At 41.6% G+C, this 23,735-nt stretch overlaps 1 protein-coding gene across 1 annotated transcript in view; it reads left to right on the top strand.

Annotated features, from left to right (window-relative positions):
* The window catches only part of MYH9 (myosin heavy chain 9), an 83,594-nt gene extending 62,470 nt beyond the window's left edge, over window positions 1-21,124 (top strand). The window contains exons 22-41 of the mRNA XM_060776978.2: window positions 459-665; window positions 921-1,058; window positions 2,555-2,678; window positions 3,444-3,615; window positions 4,177-4,389; window positions 5,825-5,969; window positions 7,876-8,082; window positions 8,563-8,667; window positions 10,030-10,182; window positions 10,551-10,799; window positions 11,140-11,352; window positions 11,984-12,196; window positions 12,374-12,535; window positions 13,839-13,967; window positions 14,664-14,752; window positions 14,929-15,052; window positions 16,987-17,195; window positions 18,282-18,390; window positions 19,377-19,549; window positions 19,668-21,124. Of these exons, the coding sequence (XP_060632961.1) occupies window positions 459-665; window positions 921-1,058; window positions 2,555-2,678; window positions 3,444-3,615; window positions 4,177-4,389; window positions 5,825-5,969; window positions 7,876-8,082; window positions 8,563-8,667; window positions 10,030-10,182; window positions 10,551-10,799; window positions 11,140-11,352; window positions 11,984-12,196; window positions 12,374-12,535; window positions 13,839-13,967; window positions 14,664-14,752; window positions 14,929-15,052; window positions 16,987-17,195; window positions 18,282-18,390; window positions 19,377-19,549; window positions 19,668-19,785 (3,252 nt within the window). The 3' untranslated portion in view covers window positions 19,786-21,124. The remainder of the gene's footprint in view (window positions 1-458; window positions 666-920; window positions 1,059-2,554; window positions 2,679-3,443; window positions 3,616-4,176; window positions 4,390-5,824; window positions 5,970-7,875; window positions 8,083-8,562; window positions 8,668-10,029; window positions 10,183-10,550; window positions 10,800-11,139; window positions 11,353-11,983; window positions 12,197-12,373; window positions 12,536-13,838; window positions 13,968-14,663; window positions 14,753-14,928; window positions 15,053-16,986; window positions 17,196-18,281; window positions 18,391-19,376; window positions 19,550-19,667) is intronic.
* Window positions 21,125-23,735: the final 2,611 nt, after the last annotated feature.

Here is a 23,735-nt window from a genome sequence, read left to right on the forward strand (position 1 = left end):
GCTATCATATCGCAGTGATTTTAAATGAACTCATGAGATTCTACGGTCTTAAGGAGCTGCAGAGTGCTGCACGTGAACCCAGGTTGTGCATTCCTCCTTTGTAAGTTTGTCTGACCATCAAATGGGCTTTCTTTGTCCTGTATGTGTCTGTGAGAGAGAGAGTGGGTAATGCTTTTAAGCACAGTCGTGCACTTGATTCTTCAGGTACACATCTCAATTAACTGGAGTTTCCAGGCAGTTGTGAGTAGGAATGCAGCCTACATCCTAAGTTAAGATTGTATTCCAAACTTTGTAACAAGTACAGAAGGGATCGTAGGGCCTTCTGTTTACGAACATGGTTGGTCTGTTTTTGCTAAGGGCAACCATTATGTGAATGTAATCTAACATTTTCAGTGTCTGATGCATTTAGCAGTATATTAAAGCCTCAAATTGACTTGAAATATGTGTATGTTATACAGCTCCTGGCAGAGAAGATGCAGTTGCAGGAACAGTTGCAAGCAGAGATAGAGCTGTGTGCTGAGGCAGAGGAGATCAGAGCCCGCTTGACAGCGAAAAAACAAGAGCTAGAAGAAATATGCCATGACTTGGAGGCCAGGGTGGAGGAAGAGGAAGAACGGTGCCAGCATCTGCAAGCTGAGAAAAAGAAAATGCATCAGAACATTCAGGTAATGGCAGGATTGAGGCTATTGCTATAATATGGGATGGGTTTGAATGTAAAAAGTGCCTAAGTAGCAGGTAAGTTTGGTTGCTCAACGAAGATGGCCTGTGGAAAAAACCCTGGACACATGCAGGTTTGCTCCTCCAAATTCTTGGTGTTGCTTGTTGTTCATGCTGAAAGCCTTATGGTGCTGGTAGGAGTTAGGCTGATCATAGACTGTTCAAGCCACTGAATGACATGCTTTCTCATGTTATTTATGCAGGAGCTTGAAGAACAGCTGGAGGAAGAGGAAAGTGCCAGGCAAAAGCTACAATTGGAGAAAGTGACCACTGAAGCAAAGCTGAAGAAGCTGGAGGAAGACCTGATTGTTTTGGAAGATCAAAACTGCAAACTGGCTAAGGTAAGGCAGAAACCAAACTCATGTATGATACATTCTTAGCATATCCAATGACGATGGAAGTATTCTTTTTTTTTTTCTCAAGTGCAGAGGGAAACAATTTTGGAATGTGCAGTTTGATGCCAGTTTGGCACTAACTTTGGCACTTAAGTTCACCCCCTGTCTTTTTTTACTTTGTGCTACCACAATTTAATGGCACATTAGCAATTAGAAGTGAAAGAATCCAGCTTCCTTTTTTGTCTAAATTGTATTTTCATATTAAAACAAGATACTTATGAGATATGTGCCTTTTTAAAAAAGAGAATCTTGCTTCCCTGAGGCATTGAATTCTCCTCTAGAAATCAGGTCTGTGTTGCCTTCATGGCTTAAGTCCCTAAATGAGGGACTTGCTGGTGAGTGCCCTAGTGGGTGTCCCAATATTATTTTCCTCTGAATTTTAAAATACCAAATTACATATTTTAGTACAAGCATCAAGAAGATGGCAGCTAAGGTTAGGTTCCATCCCAGAAGAGAATAAAGATTAATATCCTGTGCATTTTCTGTTTCATCATACCCTGATGATTTTAAAGACTTCATTAAGTCACTGCAGAAATAAGAAAACAGTAGGTGTAACAGTTTGCAGTTTCATGAATACCACTAAAATTAAGGTGGTTCTTATTGAATTGTTTTGTTGCTTTTCAACTGCATGTTTATTTGTGTTGTTTTGTTACATTAATTCAGATGTTTTATGTTCAAGTTTTATGTTAGTTATACTTTTCAATTTAGTATATTTTATTTAAATTATAGTTGTTATGCTTAAATTGCTCTTTATGTGGGATTATTTTGGGTTTTTATATTTGTATTTATTGTTATCGAGGCATTGAATGTTAGCTTTTTGGCTTGTTGGAATCCACTCTGAGTCCCCCAGGGGAGATAGGACAGAATATAAATAAAGTTGTTATAGTAGTTGTTGTAGTTATTATTTAGTTTGTTAATTTGCATTTAAGCTTTTTGAGAGTCTTCTTGGACAATATATGGAGGGGAATATGTCTTGTGAATCATTATTGTAAACTGAAAATATATCTCCAGTTTAACCTTCCTAGGGAATTGCTGAGAGTAGTATTTAGCCATTAATCACTCTGTTAATTTCTTTGGAAATGTGCTTTTGGATTCCTTTCCTGAACCGAATAATTGTTGTAAGTTCAGTTTCTGAACCCAAACCCAAACCACATTGCAGCAAAGAGGTGCTAAGTGAGAATTCGATATTCAGATGCTGACCTGCTTAAGAGAAGGGAAGCACCTGTTCGTATGCAGTCACCCTAGTGATATTTTAGGAAATGATGCAAGCTAAAAGGTATTGCTGAATATTGGTGGCATTCAGTATTCATGTTAGGAGGGCATATGCTTATTAAGAATGATTTCATGTTAAATTAATTCATTTTATTTTAAGCTTTTTCTATTCTCAAGGGAGGCTTACTGTATTTATAATTCATCAAAACCCATTTTTCTGGCTTCTGTAGGAGAAGAAACTGCTGGAAGACAGGGTTTCTGAATTCACCACTAACTTAACTGAGGAAGAAGAGAAATCCAAGAGTTTAGCTAAACTCAAGAACAAGCATGAGGCAATGATAACTGAGCTGGAAGGTAAGGGAAGAACCTCTGAGGGTTTGGTGTGTTCAGTCTTCCCTCATCCATCGCAGCATCTCACTTTATGCATAGGATCTATTAAATCTCTCACTCCATTGGATTTTGGGTACCAATGAGTTAATATCACTAGGACTGTAGAGGGTTTGTATGGGAGATATTGATCAGTCTGATGGAACCATTCAGTGGGTGGATGTCTGAAGGTTATATGCTTTGTCAGCTGAGCTTTGGTCTGAATAAAAACAATCTCTAAAACAGCCCAATGGAGAAGAGCAGCTGGTTCCATTTCTCTTCCTGCTGTGGGAATATTTCTGGTCTTGTATATTCAGCGGTGTTTGAATACTGGGGTTTGTGTTACTGCTACTGGTTCTGAAAGATACTTTTGTGACATGGCTAGTAATGCTGCTATAAAGGCTGTTGCTTAATTTGACTTGCTATTTAAAAGATTGTGGGTAGTTTTCACCCTTTGCATAGAATGCCTCTCATGGGTGTCCTATAACTTTGAGGAAATGCCATAATCTGCTTTAGTTGGGCTGTTTTTTTTAAGAGTAAAGGAGGAATATGGGGAGGCATGAGTAACTATTGAAGGATTCAAAGAGCAGCATTTCCAACATTGATCTTTAATGTGTATATCTGACCAAGGAGGTGTCATTCCAGCCCATCGCAGGAGTGGTTTTGAGATCCAGGTTCTGGTATTCGGACTTTTTATGCGAAATGTTCATTAGAATGGAAATAAATAAAATGCACCACTGTTCTCTCCCTCAGAGCGATTGCGACGGGAAGAAAAGCAACGGCAGGAGTTGGAAAAAACTCGCAGGAAGCTAGAAGGGGACTCGACTGATCTGCATGATCAGATAGCTGAACTGCAGGCTCAAATAGCAGAGCTCAAAATGCAGCTGGCGAAAAAGGAGGAGGAGTTGCAAGCCGCTTTGGCTAGGTGAGGCCTAGGCCTTGGGGAATTGCATTTCATATTGGCAATCACGGAGTTGGCGAAGATGCCCTGTGCCTCTTTGAGATGGGATTGTGCTACCTCTTTAAAAAAGAAGTGGTCTCAGTTTAAATCAGAACTGGGAAAGGACAAAGCCATGTAAACATTTCATGAAGCCCATTTGGGCTGCTTTCATTTTCCCACCCCCTGCACCCAGCACCCTCAAAGAGTTTTTTTCCAGTGTTTCCCAAAAGATTATCTATGCTATAAAATGTTCCCTTGTGGCAATTTTGTCATATATCTGCCCCAACACTGTTGTTATAGGCCTAGATGAGGTCTTTTTCTTACCAGGAAGTCCTTCCTAGTCAGCAAGGGCCCCTTCCTCTGCCTAAAGCATGCCAGATCTGTGCCTTGTGCCCTCTGGAAGCAGGATAAACTATTTTTAGACCTCTCTCTCTCTCTCTGTTTGTTTGTGAATACGAATAAAAAATGAGAGGAATTTCAACAAAATCCCCTGGAATAGCAAATTTTGCCTCAAACCTTGGCATGACATATCTCTGTTTTGTACAGGGTGGAAGAGGAAGCTGCTCAGAAGAACATGGCTTTGAAGAAGATTCGTGAGCTGGAGTCTCAGTTAACAGAGTTGCAAGAAGACCTAGAGTCGGAGCGGGCTGCCAGGAACAAAGCTGAGAAACAGAAGCGAGATCTTGGCGAAGAGTTGGAGGCTCTTAAGACAGAGCTAGAGGACACACTTGACTCAACTGCAGCACAGCAGGAACTCAGGTAGCTGTGACAATTGCCTCCTGCAGGCCCAGTGAGACTAGTTTTCTCTCTTGAAGGGATTAAATTCCTAGAAAATCTGCTAGTTTTGTGACTGCAGACTTTGTAATTAAGATCTATCCTTATGTTGTTATGCTGGGCTGTGCCACTTCCCCAGATTTGCCCCCGATGGCACAGCGGGCTAAGCTGCTGAACTTGCTGACCAAAAGGTTGGCAGTCCAAATCTGGGGAGTGGGGTGAGCTCCCACTGTTAGGCCCAGCTTCTGCCAACCTAGCAGTTCGAAAACATGCAAATGTGAGTAAATCAATAGGTACCACTTCAGCGGGGAGGTAACGAAAAGTTGTTCAAAAAAAATTAATAGAATATGAAAATACACATTTATCTTGGTTTGGAAAGATAGCATTAATAAAAATGAAAATACTTCAGGAACATATATACAAATGTGGTGGCAATGTAAATATGTAAATAATTTGGAGGGGAAAGTAGAGAAATAGAAGATATAATGAATATTAAAATAGAAAGAAGTCCTACTATATTTCTATTCTCATTATATAATAATAAACAATTGAAAAAAGAGGATAAAGGTGCAATAACAAATTTATTAACAATAGCAAGACTGCTTATAGTAAGGAACTGAAAAAGAGAAATAAATATACAAATAAAGGAGTTGTATAAGGAAGTATGGAAATTGGCCATAAATGATAAGCTGACATGTATATTAAAAGTTAAAAGAGGTATATGGAAACAAAGTGATTTTGATGATGTATGGAGAAACTTTATTGAAAAAGGGAGGGGGAGGGGAGCACAGCGGTGAGGGATAGATAATATGTATAAGCAGAAAAATAACACTAGATGCCAAAAGTTAAAGCATGGGTAGGTTGTAAATAAATTAAAAAAAAACTTTTAAAAAACCATGCAAATGTGAGTAGATCAATAGGTACCGCTCAGGCGGGAAAGTAATGGCACTTTATGCAGTCTTGCCCAGCTACATGACCTTGGAGGTGTCTATGGATAACACCGGCTTGTCGGTTTAGAAATGAAGATGAGCACCACTCCCCAGAGTCAGACTTGACTAAACTTAATTTCAAGGGGAAACCTTTACCTTTATGAGTGAGAGACTGAGTAACTTTATGACTGGTTGTGGATTGGACTATGACTTTGGAAACCAGAGTTTGAATTCTTGCTAGGCCTTGGAAATCCACTGGGTGACCTTGAGCAAGTTATTCTCTCTCAGTCTCAAAGACAGGCAAAGGAAAACCCTCTCTGAATGAATATTTCCAAGAAAACCCCATGATAGTTTCACTATAGGGTTGCCATAAGTCGAAAGGCACCCAGCAGTAACAACTTGGTGATACCCAAATTTGTGATAGCTTTGGAATGGATATCAATTTATTTTGTAAGTGACCAGTGAACATAAATGTCTGGGCTTTTTGATAGGTCAAAACGTGAGCAAGAAGTGACTGTTTTGAAGAAGACCCTGGATGAAGAGGCCAAGACCCACGAGGCGCAGATACAAGAGATGAGGCAGAAACATGCCCAGGCTGTGGAAGAGCTTGCAGAGCAATTGGAACAGACCAAACGGGTATGTGAGAATCCCCAAAAATATAATGCCAGTGTTAAGAACCTCATTAAAATATTTGCTGCTGAGAATCATCTTCCTATTTCTGCACCTGTAGTTTAAGAACAACATTAATATATTATGCATTTTAATTATGACCTTGACTTCCATGATTTATTTTCAGAAATGCTATATTCGGTGGCTAAAAGTGATGTTCTGGCATGACTTAAGAAAATTGACATTGCTTCAGTAACTCATCAAATCAATTTTAGAGGAGTTTTGATCATTGATTAGCCTGCCTGCTAATCTAGCTAATCTCTTTTTATCTGCAAGAGTACTAGCAATTAATATTTGATTATCTTGTCTTAGAATAACCAGCAACAACATGGTGAGAGCCAATATTGGATATTGGACTGGAATTCTTGGAGGTCAGAGCTCAAATCCCCTTTCAACCATGTCTTAGGGTTATCATAAGCCAAAAAGTACTTATAAGCACACAACAACACCATGGTATCTTTCCATTGTCATAATTGCTACTGATATCCTTACAGGAATAAGATGTTATGGCTGATGTCCTATATTACTGACCATAGCATAAACGTTGTGGGGATGTGTCTCCACTGTCACTATCTCTAGAACTCACTGTTTTGCTTTGATAGCCCACTCTTCAGAGTCATTCATTAGCTGGTACAAAATAGGGTTAACCAGTGAGACCGGTTTTGCCTCTTGAAAGGATTAAAATTCTAGAAAACCTGCTAGTTTTGTGACTGCAGTCTTTCTAATCAAGATCTATCCTAATGTTGTTATACTGGGCTATGTCACTTCCCCAGATTTCTCCCTGATTGTCTGGTTAACCAGAGAAACTCTTGTGCTCACAGGACTATTGACTGACAGATCAGCGGTTTGAATCTGGGGAGAGTGAGTTGAGCTCCCTCCTTCAGCTCCAGCTGCCCATACAGGGACATGGGAGAAGCCTCCCACAAGGATGGTAAAACATCAAACATCTGGGTGTCCCCTGAGCAATGTCTTTGCAGATGGCCAATTCTCTCCCACCAGAAGCGACTTGCAGTTTCTCAAGTCGCTCCTGACACCAAAAACAAAACAAAAAAACAGAGAAGCAGAGTCAAAGGCGGAGTGATATTATCTATCATGATCCACTGGGATCCTCTGGCAGCATCAGAGGTGATTTGGAGGATGGAGTTGTTTTGGTCATTGTGAAGGGAGGCAGAGTATTAGCTTCCTCTCTTCAACAACTGAAAAGTATATGCAAGTGTACAGTGTACTTTAATATCGTCTATGTCATTAACTAGATGGCAGCCTATCACTGTAAAACTTTTGGATATTTGACTCTTTATTGTAAAGCAGGAGTGGGCATTCATAACAATAATAACGACAACTTTATTTCTTACTTGCCCGCTCTCCCCAAAGGGACTCGGGGTGCCTTCCTCAATGCCTCATACAATATATTAAGGAATTAGAGATTGCATTGCAACTTCACGGGACTCAATAGCTAAACATTCACCCATTTTTGTCTTAACACAAATAGTTTTACTAGAAAAAAAAAGAATCTAAGCAAGCAGTACCCCCCCCCCCCCCCCCCCGGCAAAGCTGCTAGGGACTGTTTCACAATTTTGTTGCATTTTTAATCGTCCCACCTGATTCAGGCTCACACGGACCTTTTATTTGAATCTGGATGTGATCAAGGAGTTGCTGATGGGAGACATGTCAATGGGTTTAAGCAGGACAGGAAACTTGCCCTCTCCTCGAGTGAAATAACCAATAGTTCCTTCTGGAGGTTTTGGGGTGCTGTTGGCATTCTGAAATAGCATGCCCCCACCTGTTGGAGAGAGCAAAAACAATAAAAACCTAGAGGTGCTGCACATGGTGTTCCCTTTTTCCACATAAAAAGATCTCTTCCTGTCTCCTTCAGGTGAAAGTGAACCTTGAAAAGGCCAAGCAGGCCCTGGAGAGTGAACGCGTCGAACTATCCAACGAGGTGAAGGTTCTTCTGCAGACCAAAGGAGACTCTGAACACAAGAGAAAGAGATGTGAAACTCAGCTTCAAGAGCTGCAAGTGAAATTCACAGAAGGGGAACGAGTACGAACTGAGCTAGCCGAGAAGGTTAACAAACTGCAGGTAAGGATTCTGAGTGATTTTCTCTCCTCCTTGTCCTTCTAGTTCAGGCATGGGCAAACTTGGGCCCTCCAGGTGTTTCGGACTTCAACTCCCACAATTCCTGACAGCCTACCTGCAGTTAGGAATTGTGGGAATTAAAATCCAAAACACCTGGAGGGCCCAAGTTTTCCCCTGCCTGTTTTAGTTACTCTTTAACTTTAAGACAAAATAATTTATGGAAATATATGAGTGGTTCTCTTTGAAACACTGAGAACTGTCCATAAAGTAAATACTAAGCTACTTACTTCCAAGAGATGAAGTGGCAGCTAGGGTACTTATGGATACTAATATTGGGTTTACAAATCTTGCAGTAATTTAATGTAGCCTTAATTGAAAAATATGTGTGTGCATACCTGCCTCTTTATGCTTCTTTTTTGCTCCGAGAAGGTAACTTCAGTAGATAATTAACTTTTATTCATGTTTTTTCTTGTACTCTTTCAGGTTGAATTGGACAATGTCACTGGTCTCCTGAATCAGTCAGATAGCAAGTCAATTAAACTAGCCAAAGATTTCTCTACGCTGGAGTCACAACTGCAGGACACACAGGTCAGGCATTGACATAATTGCTTGTTATTTCCTGTTACTCACTGGTTTTCTGTCAGCACACCTCTATACTTCCCCTGGCTTAAATGTGAAAGATTTGAAGACTGGTGCAGAACAGGAACAATAAAACTAGAGTTCCCTAAATGGGATAATCAGGAAACCCCTCATCCTTCCCTTCTGGGGACGTGTCAGGTTGTGCTTCGTAATATTTTCAGGGCAGGCCGCTTTCCTAGCTTTAGCCTTGGCAAAAAGGCCGACACTGTTGCATCAGAATAGTGTGGCATGAATGAGTCCCAAACATCTCAAGTTTGGAAGTAGAGTGTAAGAAACAGGATGGTCTTTACTGAGCATAGAAATAATATTCTCTGTTATTTGTTTCCTGGTTGAAAATGAATTCCCTGATGTTTGGGAAAATCTATTGGGAAGAATAATATTGTGGAGCGATGTTCATGCCATTTTCTCCCAGCATTCAAACTTCCTGAAGTACTTCACTTGATTTTTATTAAACTTTGTATGTTTGAATATTGTTCAGAACTATTTGTTTTCTACTGGGGAAGGGCGAAAGAAAACGGCAATATTTATGTGTCATTATCTACAAGAATAAATCAATTGAGAGTTTCCATCCCTTATCTTTATACTTGGGGGGCATATCAATAGTGTTCCAAGACTATTAGGAGTGAAGCAGGTTCCCTAATTTACTAACAGGTGTAGTAATGTACCCATGCTTCACAAAAGCAAGGAAAAAAAAGTGATAAATCAAACAGGGTAGAGACAGAAGACATAAATGATATTTCTAAGATTTGTTGCCCATGTTGCACGAGGGGCTTTATTAACAAAATAGCCTCCCCAGAAATGTACAGCAGAGTAATTTATACATAGTAGGTTTTTACACGCAGCAGCATTCACACTGGCAGTTTCTCATACTGAGGTACTTACTCTCCCCAGGACGACACTAGCTTTGGCCAGCTGACTCTTAACAAGCTTCGGCCTACTCACTTTTTCAGTGCTTGACTCATACTTTTGTAATCAAAAATACCCAGTTAATTTTTTAATATTTCTGACAGGCCAACCCCAACTAGAAATGTCTGATACTGCTACTTGGATGGTCTGGCTTATGTAGGCTTCCATTGGCAATTTGTGCTCAATGATAGGCATATGCTTCTAAGAAGTTTTGTACACTGCACTGTTTGGCCATGCTGCTTCATATACAAAAGTACATTCTGCAGGCCCATTTTATTTGTGGACTTTTTGACTGACAACCTACTACTAATTAAGGTTCTCTTCACTTTGGATGTAACGTATTTCGGAAGTTTAATCTACTCTTCAGCATAAAGTACTAAATGTTCAATGTGGTGAATGTTTCAGGAATTGCTTCAGGAGGAAACCCGTCAGAAACTGAGCCTTAGCACCAAGCTGAAACAGGTGGAAGATGAGAAGAACAGCCTCAGAGAGCAGCTAGAAGAAGAGGAAGAGACAAAAAGGAATTTGGGGAAACAGATTTCTGCTCTTCAACTTCAGGTACATTAGTGCAACAATGATATGTCTAGGGGTTGCATGCTGCACTCATGGTTGTGAGGGGTGAAGGCTGGGAAGATGTTGCCTTTGTTGTACATTGACAACAGATTGAATAAATAATGCTTAATATTAATCTGTAATTTGATGAAACAAACCAACTTCACGCCACAGTTTAAGAAGCCGATTAGTTAAATTAGATCACATTTGGGGATCTGAATGTATTGTTAAAGAGCCAGTGTGGTGTAGGGGTTTGAGTGCTGGATTAGGAGTCTGGAAGTTAAGGCATTCAAACCCCCTTCAGATATGGGAACAATAACACCATCCCTCTTGTCCTTTTGCCCCTCACTACCTCCTTCCTCCGTTCCCCATAGATTGCAGAAATGAAGAAGAAAATGGATGATAGCGTGGGCTCTCTGGAATCAGTGGAAGAAGCAAAGAAGAAGCTTCAGAAAGATCTGGAGGCCATGAGCCAACGTTATGAGGAAAAAGCAGCTGCCTATGACAAGCTGGAAAAAACAAAGACCAGGTTGCAGCAAGAGCTGGACGACCTTGCTGTGGATTTGGATCATCAGCGGCAGATTGTCTCCAATCTGGAGAAAAAACAGAAGAAGTTTGATCAGGTAAACTGGAAATAACTATGAAGGAGCAGAAGTGTCTGTATGGCAAATGTACATTCGTTGTTCCATAAATGAAGGGTAATGGAGATCCAAAAGCCACACAATCCCTATATCCTGTTTTCTGATTTGGTGTTTTGGAAGTTATGTTCTCCATCTGTTCTTTCTGGGTCCTCTTCCCCCAGAGATGAGCAGAGTATTGTACTAAAAGCAAATAAGCTTTAAAATGTCTGCATTGCTTTGGTGTTTGTGTTTACCTCTCAAGAACCATACTTGGTTTTAAACCCTGTTCCAGCTGACAGAACTAAGACTGGTTTAAATCTCACCTCTAACTTTCCTTTTCTAGCTGTTGGCAGAGGAGAAAACAATCTCTGCAAAATACGCTGAAGAGCGGGACCGCGCTGAAGCAGAAGCACGTGAGAAGGAAACAAAAGCCCTCTCCTTGGCCAGAGCACTTGAAGAAGCCACAGAACAGAAGGCTGAGCTGGAGCGCCTCAATAAGCAGTTCAGGACTGAAATGGAAGATCTGATGAGCTCAAAGGATGATGTTGGCAAGAGTGTAAGTATGACCTCTGATACCATAGGAGTAAGGTGATGACAGATGTATCAGTTGATGACTTCTGGTCCTACCAGTAAGCTTGGGAAAGAAACGTATTAGCCAGGAAGTTGAGAAATGGACATGGAAAGTACTTTTAAAAAGTGATATACTGTGCTCTTCCCATAAAATATGGACGCGAATGAGTTGAGTGTTAGCTGCATGTAGCTGTAAAGGCCTTTAAATAAGAGCTATATCAGTATTTACTAGTTTGAATTTGAATGCTGGCACCAAATGGAATGTGCTTTATTTAGCCCATAGTGAAGACACACAAACTGGTAACGCATTTTTGCCACAGGGACATTCTTGAAATATATTGGGTACTGGAATTTCCAAGGCATTTCTCCTTCAGTGGTACTGTACTGATATCTCTTGCACAATGACCACATGCAACTGTACTGTAAAACCCTTTCTTATGGTGTCAGTAAATGTTGCTTAAATAGGATGAGATGAACATGTAGATACCAGTGATGTTTGTAATAACAGCCCCCATAAAGAAGATTCATCTAGAGAGTTTGGAATTATTGAAGGTTGGTGGTGAATTGGAGAAAAGTGAGATTGTATTCCTTTCCTAATGAGTTTGTTTGTGCTGCAGGTCCATGAGTTGGAGAAGTCCAAGCGTGCTCTGGAGCAGCAGATGGAGGAGATGAAGACTCAGCTGGAAGAGCTGGAGGATGAACTCCAGGCCACAGAAGATGCCAAGCTGCGCCTGGAAGTGAACCAGCAAGCCATGAAGGCTCAGTTTGAAAGGGACCTATTAGCCCGTGATGAACAGAATGAAGAAAAGAGAAAGCAGCTGATGAGACAGGTAACAACTCAGAAGTCTACATTGCTTCCAGCATCCGAAAAACCAGGGGAGGGGCTCTTCACACCTCTGTGGCAAAGTTGCAGTACCTTGTTCCCCTCTGCCTTTCTCTTTTCCTTCAGAGATAAGGAAACAAAGTTATGGTTGTGACTAAATAATCTGTGCTTTGATCCCATGCAGGTGCGAGAAATGGAAGTGGAGCTAGAAGATGAGAGAAAACAGCGCTCCATTGCTGTGGCAGCCAGAAAGAAGCTGGAAATGGACCTAAAAGATCTTGAAGCCCACATAGACACTGCTAACAAGAATCGAGAGGAAGCCATCAAACAGCTTCGGAAGTTGCAGGTACATATTTTTTTTTGCTGGCAATACTTTGCAAGGGAAAAAGAAACCCAAATTGTACCTCATGACATCTTTGCAAAATAGGAGTCTAGAAGATTAGAGTTTGAATGCTTGGGTTCAAAGGGCCTGGCTTTAGCAGAGCAGGTTAATCACGAAGCTGCAATAAGTTTTGCCAACCAGAAGGTTGACAGTTCGAAGCCTGGGTCAGGGTGACCTTTAGCCCAGCTTCTGCATACCTAGCAGTTTGAAAACAAATTTGAGTAGATAAATAGGAACCACTTTAAAGCAGGGTATTTAGGCATGGTGTTTTGATCAGAAAAAGGGCAAACAAAGCTCTTTGGCAAGGAGATGGGGCAACACCACCCCCTGTGGCCGGAACCGAGCACAGCCTCCAAAGATGCTGAAAGATGAGAAAGCCTATATATACCTCTGTCTTGTTGTCTGTCTTGTCATTGTATAATCAGCATTGAATGTTTGCCATATTTGTGTTCTGAGATCTGCCCTGAGTCCTCTTCAGGGTGAGAAGCCTGGAATACTGTAAATAAACAAATAGGTCAGCCATGGAAATCCATTGGGAGACATTGGACAAGTCAAGCATCCTCTTGGCATCAGAGGTATAAAATGGCAAAGGTTATGTATACGAGATATATTATGTATCAGAATCGTCTGACCAAGAAATTAGGGTTGCCTTAGAGCAGTGGTGGCGAACCTATGGTACATGTGCCATCATCCATCCCCCACTCGCCATCCTGCTTGATCAACCCCCTGCTTGCTTGCCCGCTTGCTCCCCCACCCTGCTCACTCACTTGTCTGCCTGCCTTCCCACCCTTCACTTGATCTCCTTCTTAACCCTCCTTCACTTACCTGCCCTCCATTCACTCATTCACCCTCCTGCTTGCTCGTCTCTCTCACACACCTCCCCCCCCCCACTTGCCTCCGTCCCCGCTCACCATACCCACCACCACCATCCCTGACTACCCGACCCTCTTCTTCCTCCCTGGTTTTGGCACTCCATCTCTAAAAGGTTCACCATCACTGCATTAGAGTCTCCATAAGTCAGAAGCAACTTGAAGGTACACTACAAAAAGAGCCATAACACTGATAGACATGGCACTTGATGTACAGAAGTTCTCAGACTGAGTCCAGGCTTTTCTAATTAAACATTATTTGGCAGTAGAGTTGGAAGCCCATTTATCCAAGGGCCTGGAAAGCTACTGCTGGTTGACTGTGAGGTTAGATGGACAAATTAGCCTGATGTATTTTAAGTCGATATTACAGGTTCATGTGATTGTCTTTGGTATTTTAGGCCCAAATGAAGGACTGCATGCGGGAGCTGGATGACACCCGTGCCTCCAGAGAAGAAATTTTGGTTCAGGCCAAAGAGAATGAAAAGAAACTGAAGAGCATGGAAGCAGAGATGATTCAGATGCAGGAGGTAATTTGCATCCAAAAAGCTCCTATGAATGACTGAGTTCCATAGCAGCAGATATGCCCTTGTATTTTAAAATCCTGTAGACCTGTGGTTCTCAACTTGTGGGTCCCCAGATGTTTTGGTCTTCAACTCCCAGACATCCTAACAGCTGGTAAACTGGCTGGGATTTCAGAGAGTTGTAGGCAAAAACACATATGGAGACCCAGAGGTTGAAAACTACTCACTTTGAACCAAGTCTTTCTCAGCAGGGCCTTTGTGAGCATCTCCGCTACCTTAATCTAGTACTAAGGCAAGCTTCACTTGCATTCTTTCCAGCCAAGTTATGCATTGGAATCATGTGATGTTTTGTTTGGAAACGTGACTATATTTAGAGGTTAGCTCCCTGTTTAGTAACTTCATAGTACAGGGTTAGTCAAAATGCATAGGCCAAACATACATACAATTGTATGTATGTTTGGCCTATGCATTTTGACTAACCCTGTATTACAAACTACTTTGATGGCAATTTTGTGGTTGCTTTGTTATTCAGGAGTCCTGTGCCCAGTTCCCCATTCTTAACTTTCACTTCAACTAGGGAGTTGGAGAGCTTCTTGTTTTTGAAATATTCTCTGCTAGTAATAATTTGCTTCTAGATGTTGCCTATCCATTAGTAAGCTTGAATTTGATCGGTAGTCAATATACATCTCATTCTGATTTCAGGAACTCGCAGCAGCGGAACGTGCCAAGCGCCAGGCTCAGCAAGAGAGAGATGAGCTAGCGGATGAAATTGCCAACAGTAGTGGCAAAGGGTGAGTAGGAATGGCACTTCGATCCTTCAAGGAGAAGGAATTTCATTGCATCCTGGAAAGGTTGCTCCATGATACTGGCATGTTAAGTGGTATGCTGAGAACCCCTTGCAAAGGTTCCATATTTCTGTAGTAACCCTTGTCATGAAATTGAACTTATCACTGTTTCTGCTTCTCAGAGCTCTGGCCATGGAGGAAAAACGGCGCTTGGAGGCCCGGATAGCTCAGCTGGAAGAGGAACTGGAGGAGGAGCAGAGCAATACAGAGTTGGTGAATGACCGCCTCAAGAAAGCAAATCTTCAGGTACATCTTGTGTGTTTTGGAGGAAGAGCACGTAAAGCAGAGACGATCTATTGAGAAACGTCTTGATTCTAATGCCTCCACATTATGTGTCTGCATCCGTTTACCAGGGGCTTTGTTCTGTACTGTATTGTCTCCTTTTTGCTAAAGGATCACAATTTTCATTTTGGTTCAATTTCCCAAGGGGTCCATTAGTTCAGTCCATTTTGAATTGATAAATGCAGAACCCTGTGTTTAATATTTGACATCTTTCAGGTATGGACTTTGGATAATATAGTTTAGCTAAACCTCCTGCCTTAGTATTAGCCACTGACTCAAAGTAAACATTCTTCTTGTATGATGTGGGTGCATGGACTCATGAATCATAGCTTGCCTTTTGATATAAACATAATAGCTGTACGATAGTTAAAGAGGCTGGTGACATTCATCTATATAAATTCTTCTTTCCTATCACTTGACTATTTTGCAATATCTTGAATGGCCTTCAGCTAGGTGTGGCTTTGTATCAGCACACTGAAAAAATCCCCAGTATTTGGAAAATCACCCCTGTTATACCAGAGGAGTCAGCTACTGCAAGCTTGAACTAATGCTGATGCTGAGCACTGCTTGCAAGAACAAATTATGCTTGCTTCGTAAGCCAAAACAGTTAATATATGTAATATATTGGGTGAGGGGGCTTATTAACAAAAGACCCTCCCCATGAATGTATAATGGTAACATCAGCAGTAGCATGACCCAGCCAAAAGTGATAAAAAGAACAAAAAACACACAGACCAATGTTATCTCTTCCTTAGGAGGCTTTTCTTTATAGCAAAATAGTATGGTCATACTGTTTACAAGAACAAGTTTTCCATAACGCAAATGAAGTTCTTTATACTTTCTTCTTTGATTCTGTGATGGGCTTCTTTCTTATGCAGATAAACAGCTTCACTCTCATAGAGCCTCTTCTCACACTGAAGTTACACAGGAGCTTCCCACAATAGCTTTTTACACACAGCAGCCTTTACTAGATGATGGCCTTCAACCTGAGGCTTCTCTCTACAAAGCTTCTCAAACAAGAGGCCTACTCACACCAAGGCCTACTAATACTGAGGCCTTTCTCCCACTGAGGCCTTCTCACACAGAAGACTCTCAGAATGATGCCTCTCATACACTGATGTGAATTAACACTGAGGCCTTCTCATTCTGAGGCCTACTAACACACCGAGGCCCTTCACTCTCATAGAGCCTCTTCTCACACTGAAGTTACACAGGAGCTTCCCACAATAGCTTTTTACACACAGCAGCCTCACTCTCATAGAGCCTCTTCTCACACTGAAGTTACACAGGAGCTTCCCACAATAGCTTTTTACACACAGCAGCCTTTACTAGATGATGGCCTTCAACCTGAGGCTTCTCTCTACAAAGCTTCTCAAACAAGAGGCCTACTCACACCAAGGCCTACTAATACTGAGGCCTTTCTCCCACTGAGGCCTTCTCACACAGAAGACTCTCAGAATGATGCCTCTCATACACTGATGTGAATTAACACTGAGGCCTTCTCATTCTGAGGCCTACTAACACACCGAGGCCCTTCTCCCACAGAGACCTCTTGCAGACTGAGGGCTACTAAGTTACAGGCACACCTGCTTTCAGCTTTTGCCGAGTCAATGCATCCATTTAACCCTTTAAATGTTTAACTCACATTTTTGTAATTAAGTATACCTAGTTTTTTAAAAATATTTCTGACATAATATACTTTAGAAAGTATTTCCAAAACCTCACACCATAAAATGGTCAAGAACACACCCTACATGAAGAACTACATTAAAAGGGTAAGATCATAGTGAAAGGGATACAAACAGAAGCGTAGGCCGGTGTAGGGATGCAGAAATGAAAGGAGGGTTTTTTTTTCATAAACTTTACAAGACTAGCCTAATTCAAATATTCTTCTCCAGATTGATCAGATAAATACAGATCTGAATGCGGAGCGTAGCAATGCCCAGAAGAACGAAAATGCTCGCCAGCAAGCTGAGCGTCAGAACAAGGAACTTAAAGCCAAACTTCAAGAAATGGAAGCCGCCGTGAAATCTAAATACAAGTCTTCCATCACTGCTCTGGAAGCAAAGATTGCACAACTGGAGGAACAGCTGGATAGTGAAACAAAGTAGGTGTTTGTATTTTTACCTTCTGAGGTAAAAATTGATTTTGTGTAATAATTGCGGCTGACTTTCAGAAGTGGATGTGACAGAATATTTTTTGATACATGTGTCTGCTGTTAAGGCTACCAAACCCCAGCCCACATGGCCAGAGTCCAACCTCCCAACAAGTGGCTATTTCAAGGGACACAAGTGCGCGTCTCAGAGGAATTCAAAGGTGCTAATTGCACAAACATTTCTCTTGAGTGTCTTGCATATCCCTCACTTTGACACACACACATGTATGATACCTCTGGAAAAGAATCTGAGTAAAACAAGATTCTTTAGAGATTGTTTAGAGTCAACTAAACCTCTCAAATAGTCACTTGTGGAGAGCTGGGCATTAGTCATGCTAATTGATTCTAAATCTAATCTAAAACTAAACTAGTAAAGGTAAAGGTTTCCCCTGACATTAAGTCTAGTCATGTCTGACTCTGGGGGTGGTGTTCATCTCCATTTCTAAGCTGAAGAGCCTGCATTGTCCTTAGACATCTCCAAGGTCATGTGGCCAGCATAACTGCATGGAGCACCGTTACCTTCCCTCTGGAGTGGTACCTGTTGATTTACTCACATTTCCATGCTTTTAAACTGCTATGTTGGCAGAAGCTAGGGCTAACAGCGGGAACTCACCCTGCTCCCTGAATTCGAACTGCCAACATTTTGGTCAGCAAGTTTAGCAGTTCAGCGGTTTAACCTGCCGTGCCAGCAGCGGGGCCTTACAACTAAATTAGATGAGCACAAATTAGTCTCATGTCATGCAGACCTTGGCAGGCACTCTGCTTAGACTCTAGACGGTGCCCATAGGGAATCTGTATTGTGACCTCTTTTCTGCTTGCTTCTGGCTTAATTGCAGAAGCACACTCAGATGTTGTCTTGGTCTTGAAAGTTTTGAAGGTAATAAAACATCATTTTGACACATTACTACCAAATATATGACACTATATTTTTTAACAGTTAACTTCATTGCAAAAGACCTAGAGATTTGTCTGAAGATATATAAACCTTGGCTGCTTAGGAATCTTTTCATCCACTTGACCTTGTGATTTCCTTTTCAGGGAGCGCCAGGCTGCCAGCAAACAGGTGCGACGTGCTGAGAAGAAACTGAAGGATGTTGTCTTGCAAGTGGAGGATGAGAGGCGTAATGCTGAGCAATACAAGGATCAGGTATGTGCAGTGTTGAGGGATTGTGCTTGGTGCTTCTGAGCTGTGTAGTAGGAAACCAGTGTCACCCAAACATCTGTTGAAGCTGTTAGGGTGTTGGCGGTGTAGTGCTTTATAGACTTTTCCACCCTTTCCCGTGGGGGTGGCAAAAGTCTTTGCATTGGTAGAATTTCATCCATTTGATAATAAATGTCGCAAACCAGGATGTTTTGTAATGGAAACGCTTTAATTTGGCATTGAAATATCCAAATAGTTCATGGTACTTCTAAAAGCTGGCTCTGACTGTTATATAGCTATGTGTAACATAAAAGAAGCAGCTGCACAGATGTAAAGTTGATTTTGTTTCCCAGAAGCCTTATTGGAGCACAGGAAGTGTCTAATCTGTGTACTAAATATTAAGGATTCCAAGTTATTGTCCATATTCAGATGTGAATGAGGTTTTTTTTCTGTGTTAGTAGCAACTTGAGAAATTGTGAGTTGCTTCTGGTGTGAGAGAATTGGCTGTCTGCAAGGACATTGCCCAGGTGATGCCTGGATATTTTACCATCCTTTGGGAGGCTTCTCTCATATCCCCCCACACGAGAAGCTGGAGCTGACAGATGGGAGATCACCCTGTTCCCTGGATTCGAATTGCCAACCTTTTGGTTAGCAGTCCTGCCAGCACAAGGGTTTATTTATTTATGACATTTATATGCCACCCTTCTCACCCCGAAGGGGACTCAGAGCGGCTTATAAGATATATATACATACAATATATTACATTATTAGCATAGTACAATATCAGTATTATATATTACTATATTGTACTACACTTATATTGTAATATTATTAGCAATATTACATGTAATATAAAATACATAATTATAATAATGTATTATTATTAGTAGTGTTATATTGTATTACATTATAACTCATTTAACTCATTGTGCCACTGGAAGTTCCCGTGTGAATGGGCGAGAGGTGTGATGACTTCTCTTTTTATTCTGAAGGCCGACAAGGTGAATGTGCGCTTGAAGCAGCTTAAACGTCAGCTGGAGGAGGCTGAGGAAGAGGCACAGCGAGCCAATGCAGCTCGCCGAAAGCTGCAGCGAGAGCTGGAGGATGTCAGTGAAACTGCTGATGCCATGAACCGAGAGGTCAGCTCCCTGAAGAGCAAACTCAGGTAAGATTGATGTTTTCCATGCTTGTGCCTCTCTGCTGTATATATCGAACACCCCAGTACCTGACTAAAGATAAAACCCATTTTCCATACACTTAAATGGTTTTACTCTCTCTAACAGGCGAGGAGACATGCCATTTGTGGTCACTCGCCGGATCCCCCGGAAGGGTGCAGGTGAAGTGTCTGATGAAGAAGTGGACGGCAAGTCGGATGCTGGTGATGCCAAAGCTACTGAATAGAGCTGCTTCTTGCACCCAGGTGACACGTGATGGAGTGACCCACCCTCCCTTTGTCCAGTGGACTTCTGCAAACGCTTCTGCCAGGGAAAGTGGACCATTTCTGTCAAAATGTTCCCTGGAATATCTGGAGCCATCAGACATTAATGCCACCCCTCCCAGCTTCTAAACTCTTGTCTTCAATGCCAAAGAGTCTGCAGTCTGATCAGAGTCTGGGAGCTACAGATGCCTGTAGCATTTAGTGTCCTTGCCATGGCTGCCAGTGAATTTACATAGTTTGGCAAAAGGGTGGGGGGCGGGGAGGGGGGAGGGAAGAGACTACTTTTTGTTGCTGTAAATCAACTATTTTCTTCCAATAACGAGTTTGTGATAGATGCAGGGATCTCCCTTCACCCCTTCCTCTTCTCCTTGTTTGCTTTTGGCAATCATGCTCAGTGACCTCACACTTTTGACCTCTTCGGTCTGCCCACCTAGCCCGTTTGGGGGTCGTGTTGAACAGGAAAAATGAGGATTCTCAGCATGACCCCCAAACGTTGAAGGCCACATAGTCTTGGGGACGGATAGGTGAAGGGGGAAGATGCTTTCTCCTAGGAGAGACTTTGAGAGTCAATCCTTCCTAATGGCTAAAATATCTGGACAGATCTGAAGTGCAATGGTGTCTGTGTTAAGTGTCTCCGGCTTTGTGTCTAAGACTGTGTGAATCAGTAGTTAGTGACAGGCAAAGGAAACCGGAAGGCTTCTCTTTGTGGTTGTTGGATAATCTTTGGGACCAAATATATTTAATGGCAACAGACAGAATCCTAGCGGTTAGAATGGAGTGTGGGCAAGGAAGTGCTTCTCTATTGTAACGTCCAAGCCTTTAGCTCTATAATTGGGGGATGGGTTTAGTTATTCTGCACAATGACTAAGAGTATATTAAAGAAGAAGAAACTTAATCTGCACAGATTATATGTTGAAAGGCCTTTGTATCTCTCTTGTTTATAAGTAATTAAGAAAAATAAAGGTCTTTATCACTGCCTTTCTATGGGGACTGCGGTTATATAGATAGTCTTTACTTTTCTACACTGTACACTGGTTGCTGGATTTACCTGTATACTTAACCACATTGTATATGCTGCATTTAGACTTCTGAGCAAATGACAAATTAAGAAAAAAAAGAACCTATACCATATGGTTACTGCCCTCACCCTGGGAGTTTCCTGTTCCAATTGCTGTCACAAATAAATTTGCAAACTTTTTTTATATAATAAGTGCCTTAGCATGTGCCTCAGCTGTGTCTCCACTACAGTCAGTAATGGATCACCGGTGCTCCTCTAACAATAAAGATTATCCATGTGCTTCAGTCTTCTGTGTGTGCTTGTGTGCCATGTGCCCAAATATAATGGAAAAGAAGGGAGCTGTCTCAATAGACCAGTGGTTCTCAACCTGGAGCCCCCAGATGTTTTTGGCTTACATCTCCCAGAAATCCCAGCCAGTTTACCAGCTGTTAAGATTTCTGAGAGTTGAAGGCCAAAAACATCTGGAGACCCCAAGTTGGAAACCGCTGCAAAAGACCAAAGTGCTTGCAACCTACCACTAGAAAACTGGGCGGGTTTGCTTACAAGCATGTGAAAGTGGGGGTAGGCACTGGGTTCTGGAAGAACCTTTTTGGAATAGTTTATTATTCCTGCCTATCTACAGATCACTGGAAAAGATCCCTGCTTATATTGGTATTAGAGCTTTGAGAGAAAGCAAGAAAAGTATGTCCTCTTGCAAACGAGTAGGAAATTGTATTGTTGAAGGCTTTCATGGCTGGAATCACTGGGTTGCTGTGAGTTTTCCTGGCTGTATGGCCATGTTCAAGAAGCATTCTCTCCTGATGTTTCACCCACATCTATGGCAGGCATCCTCAGTTTGAGGGGTCTGTTGGAAACTTTGCAAGTGAGGTTTATATATCTGTGGAATGGCCATCCATCCTCTGAGGATGCCTGCCATAGATGTGGGTGAAATGTCAGGAGAGAATGCTTCTGGAACATGGCCATACAGCCCAGAAAACTCACAGCAACCTGGGTAGGAAATTTATGGTCCTCTAGATGCAGATGGATTTCTGCCATCAGCCCTCCCCTATTGAGTATGATAGATCTAAGGCTAATGGGAGTTGCAGTTCAAAAAAACACAATTCTTCCACCTGTGAATTAAAAGAACTCTGCAAGGTTTCATTAGACCTCTCTTTCTCTTTTGAAGCCACAAAAAATTCTTGGATGATTTTTGCAATTTTTTCACCTTGACTAAGGAGTGCTAGCTTGTTGTGGGGAAGTGTTCTATTTTAGCGTAAGTTGCTTGTTGCTGTGTTCAGTGAGTCTAGAGCAGTGGTTCTCAACCTGTGGGTCCCCAGATGCTTTGGCCTACAACTCCCAGAAATCCCATTCAATTTACCAGCTGTTAGGATTTCTGGGAGTTGAAGGCATAAACCTTATTGAGTCGCCTGTCAAGGGCTGAAAAAATGCGGTATAGAAATAAAGCAAATAATTAATAAATAAATAAATAAATAAATAAAGGCCAAAACATCTGGGGACCCACAGGTTGAGAACCACTGATCTAGATGCATATAGAGAACTGCATGATTGAATGTGTCCATATAAAACGGTATAGTCTTAGGAGGACACGGGCAATATTATAGTATTGATGTCAAGATTTACATCTGCTCTAAGCGACAAAAATGGTTGAAAGAAAGATTGACATTCCAGTGGTGTATTGTACTTCGGGTGATCATCTTGCACCCTGAAATGCCCTAGACTTGATACTTGTACACAAGGTGCAGTTCCATTAATCTGACACCATGTGGCATAGTTCCATTTTAAAGTACATTCCACTTCTGGTAAACGACCGAAATTATAGATTCTATTTTGTGGTCTTTGTGACTCATACTTGTGGGCCTGTGCAGAACCAACTGGAGCCTAAAGCTGAGTGAATAACTAAGCAGGGCTCCTGCCTCTCTCTGTTTGTTTTCATCTACCATGAGAGCCATGTCAAAAACAGCCATGTCTGTCTGACCATTTCTTATGTCCTTTATTCTTTTTTTCTTTGACTTCTGCAGTCATTGTCTTTTTATCTGCTTTAATGTCTACATTTTGTCCTAATAATGGGGAATTTTGAATCCTGCTTGGTACTTCGACATTGTGCCAGGAATTGATTTCTCCTCAGAAATCTCTCTGCAAGTTTTGATTCACCCCTGGGGGATACTCAAAGCAGTTCACTGCATAATCAATGGCAAGATTCAATGCCTCACATATGTAAACATCAAATATTAAACAACAACACATAACAATAGAATATTGTTATCTCCCGGTTCAATATCCCGGTTCTTCTACCTCCAAGCATTCTAGAAGGGTTTGATAGTTGAGAACAAAGGAGCCATTGGGTTGGACTGAAATCTCATACATTTCTTAATTATTGTTCTTAGAAAAGAGGGTATACTTTTTTTGTGTCAGAAGTAACTTGAGAAACTGCAAGTTGCTTCTGGTGTGAGAAAATTGGCTGTCTGTTAGGACATTGCCCAGGGGATACCTGGATGTTTTACCTTACTTGTGGGAGGCTTTTCTCATGTCCCTACATGAGAAGCTGGAGCTGACAGACAGGAGCTCGCCCTATCTTCGAGCCATCAATCTTTCGGTCAGCAATTCAGCAGGCACAAGAATTTTAACCCATTGCACCACCGTGGCTCAAGAGGGTATACTAACTGGGTGGGGGGAACAAGACTTAAGAAAGGTGATACAATTTGGAGTCAATTAAGAACCTTTCTTCCTTCTTACATTAATGTTTCCTTAGGCAGTTTGTGTGTGTAGCTATAACTAGATGATGATTATTCTCATCTGCTATGGGGAAAACTGTCCGTAGGAACAGAATATTCCAGATGTCAAGTTCCTTGTTGAACAATGTATTGAGATTCTGCCCTAGGGCCAAATGTAGACCTC

This window comes from Anolis sagrei, chromosome 5 (genome assembly GCF_037176765.1).
Source record: "Anolis sagrei isolate rAnoSag1 chromosome 5, rAnoSag1.mat, whole genome shotgun sequence".
NCBI lineage: Eukaryota > Metazoa > Chordata > Lepidosauria > Squamata > Dactyloidae > Anolis > Anolis sagrei.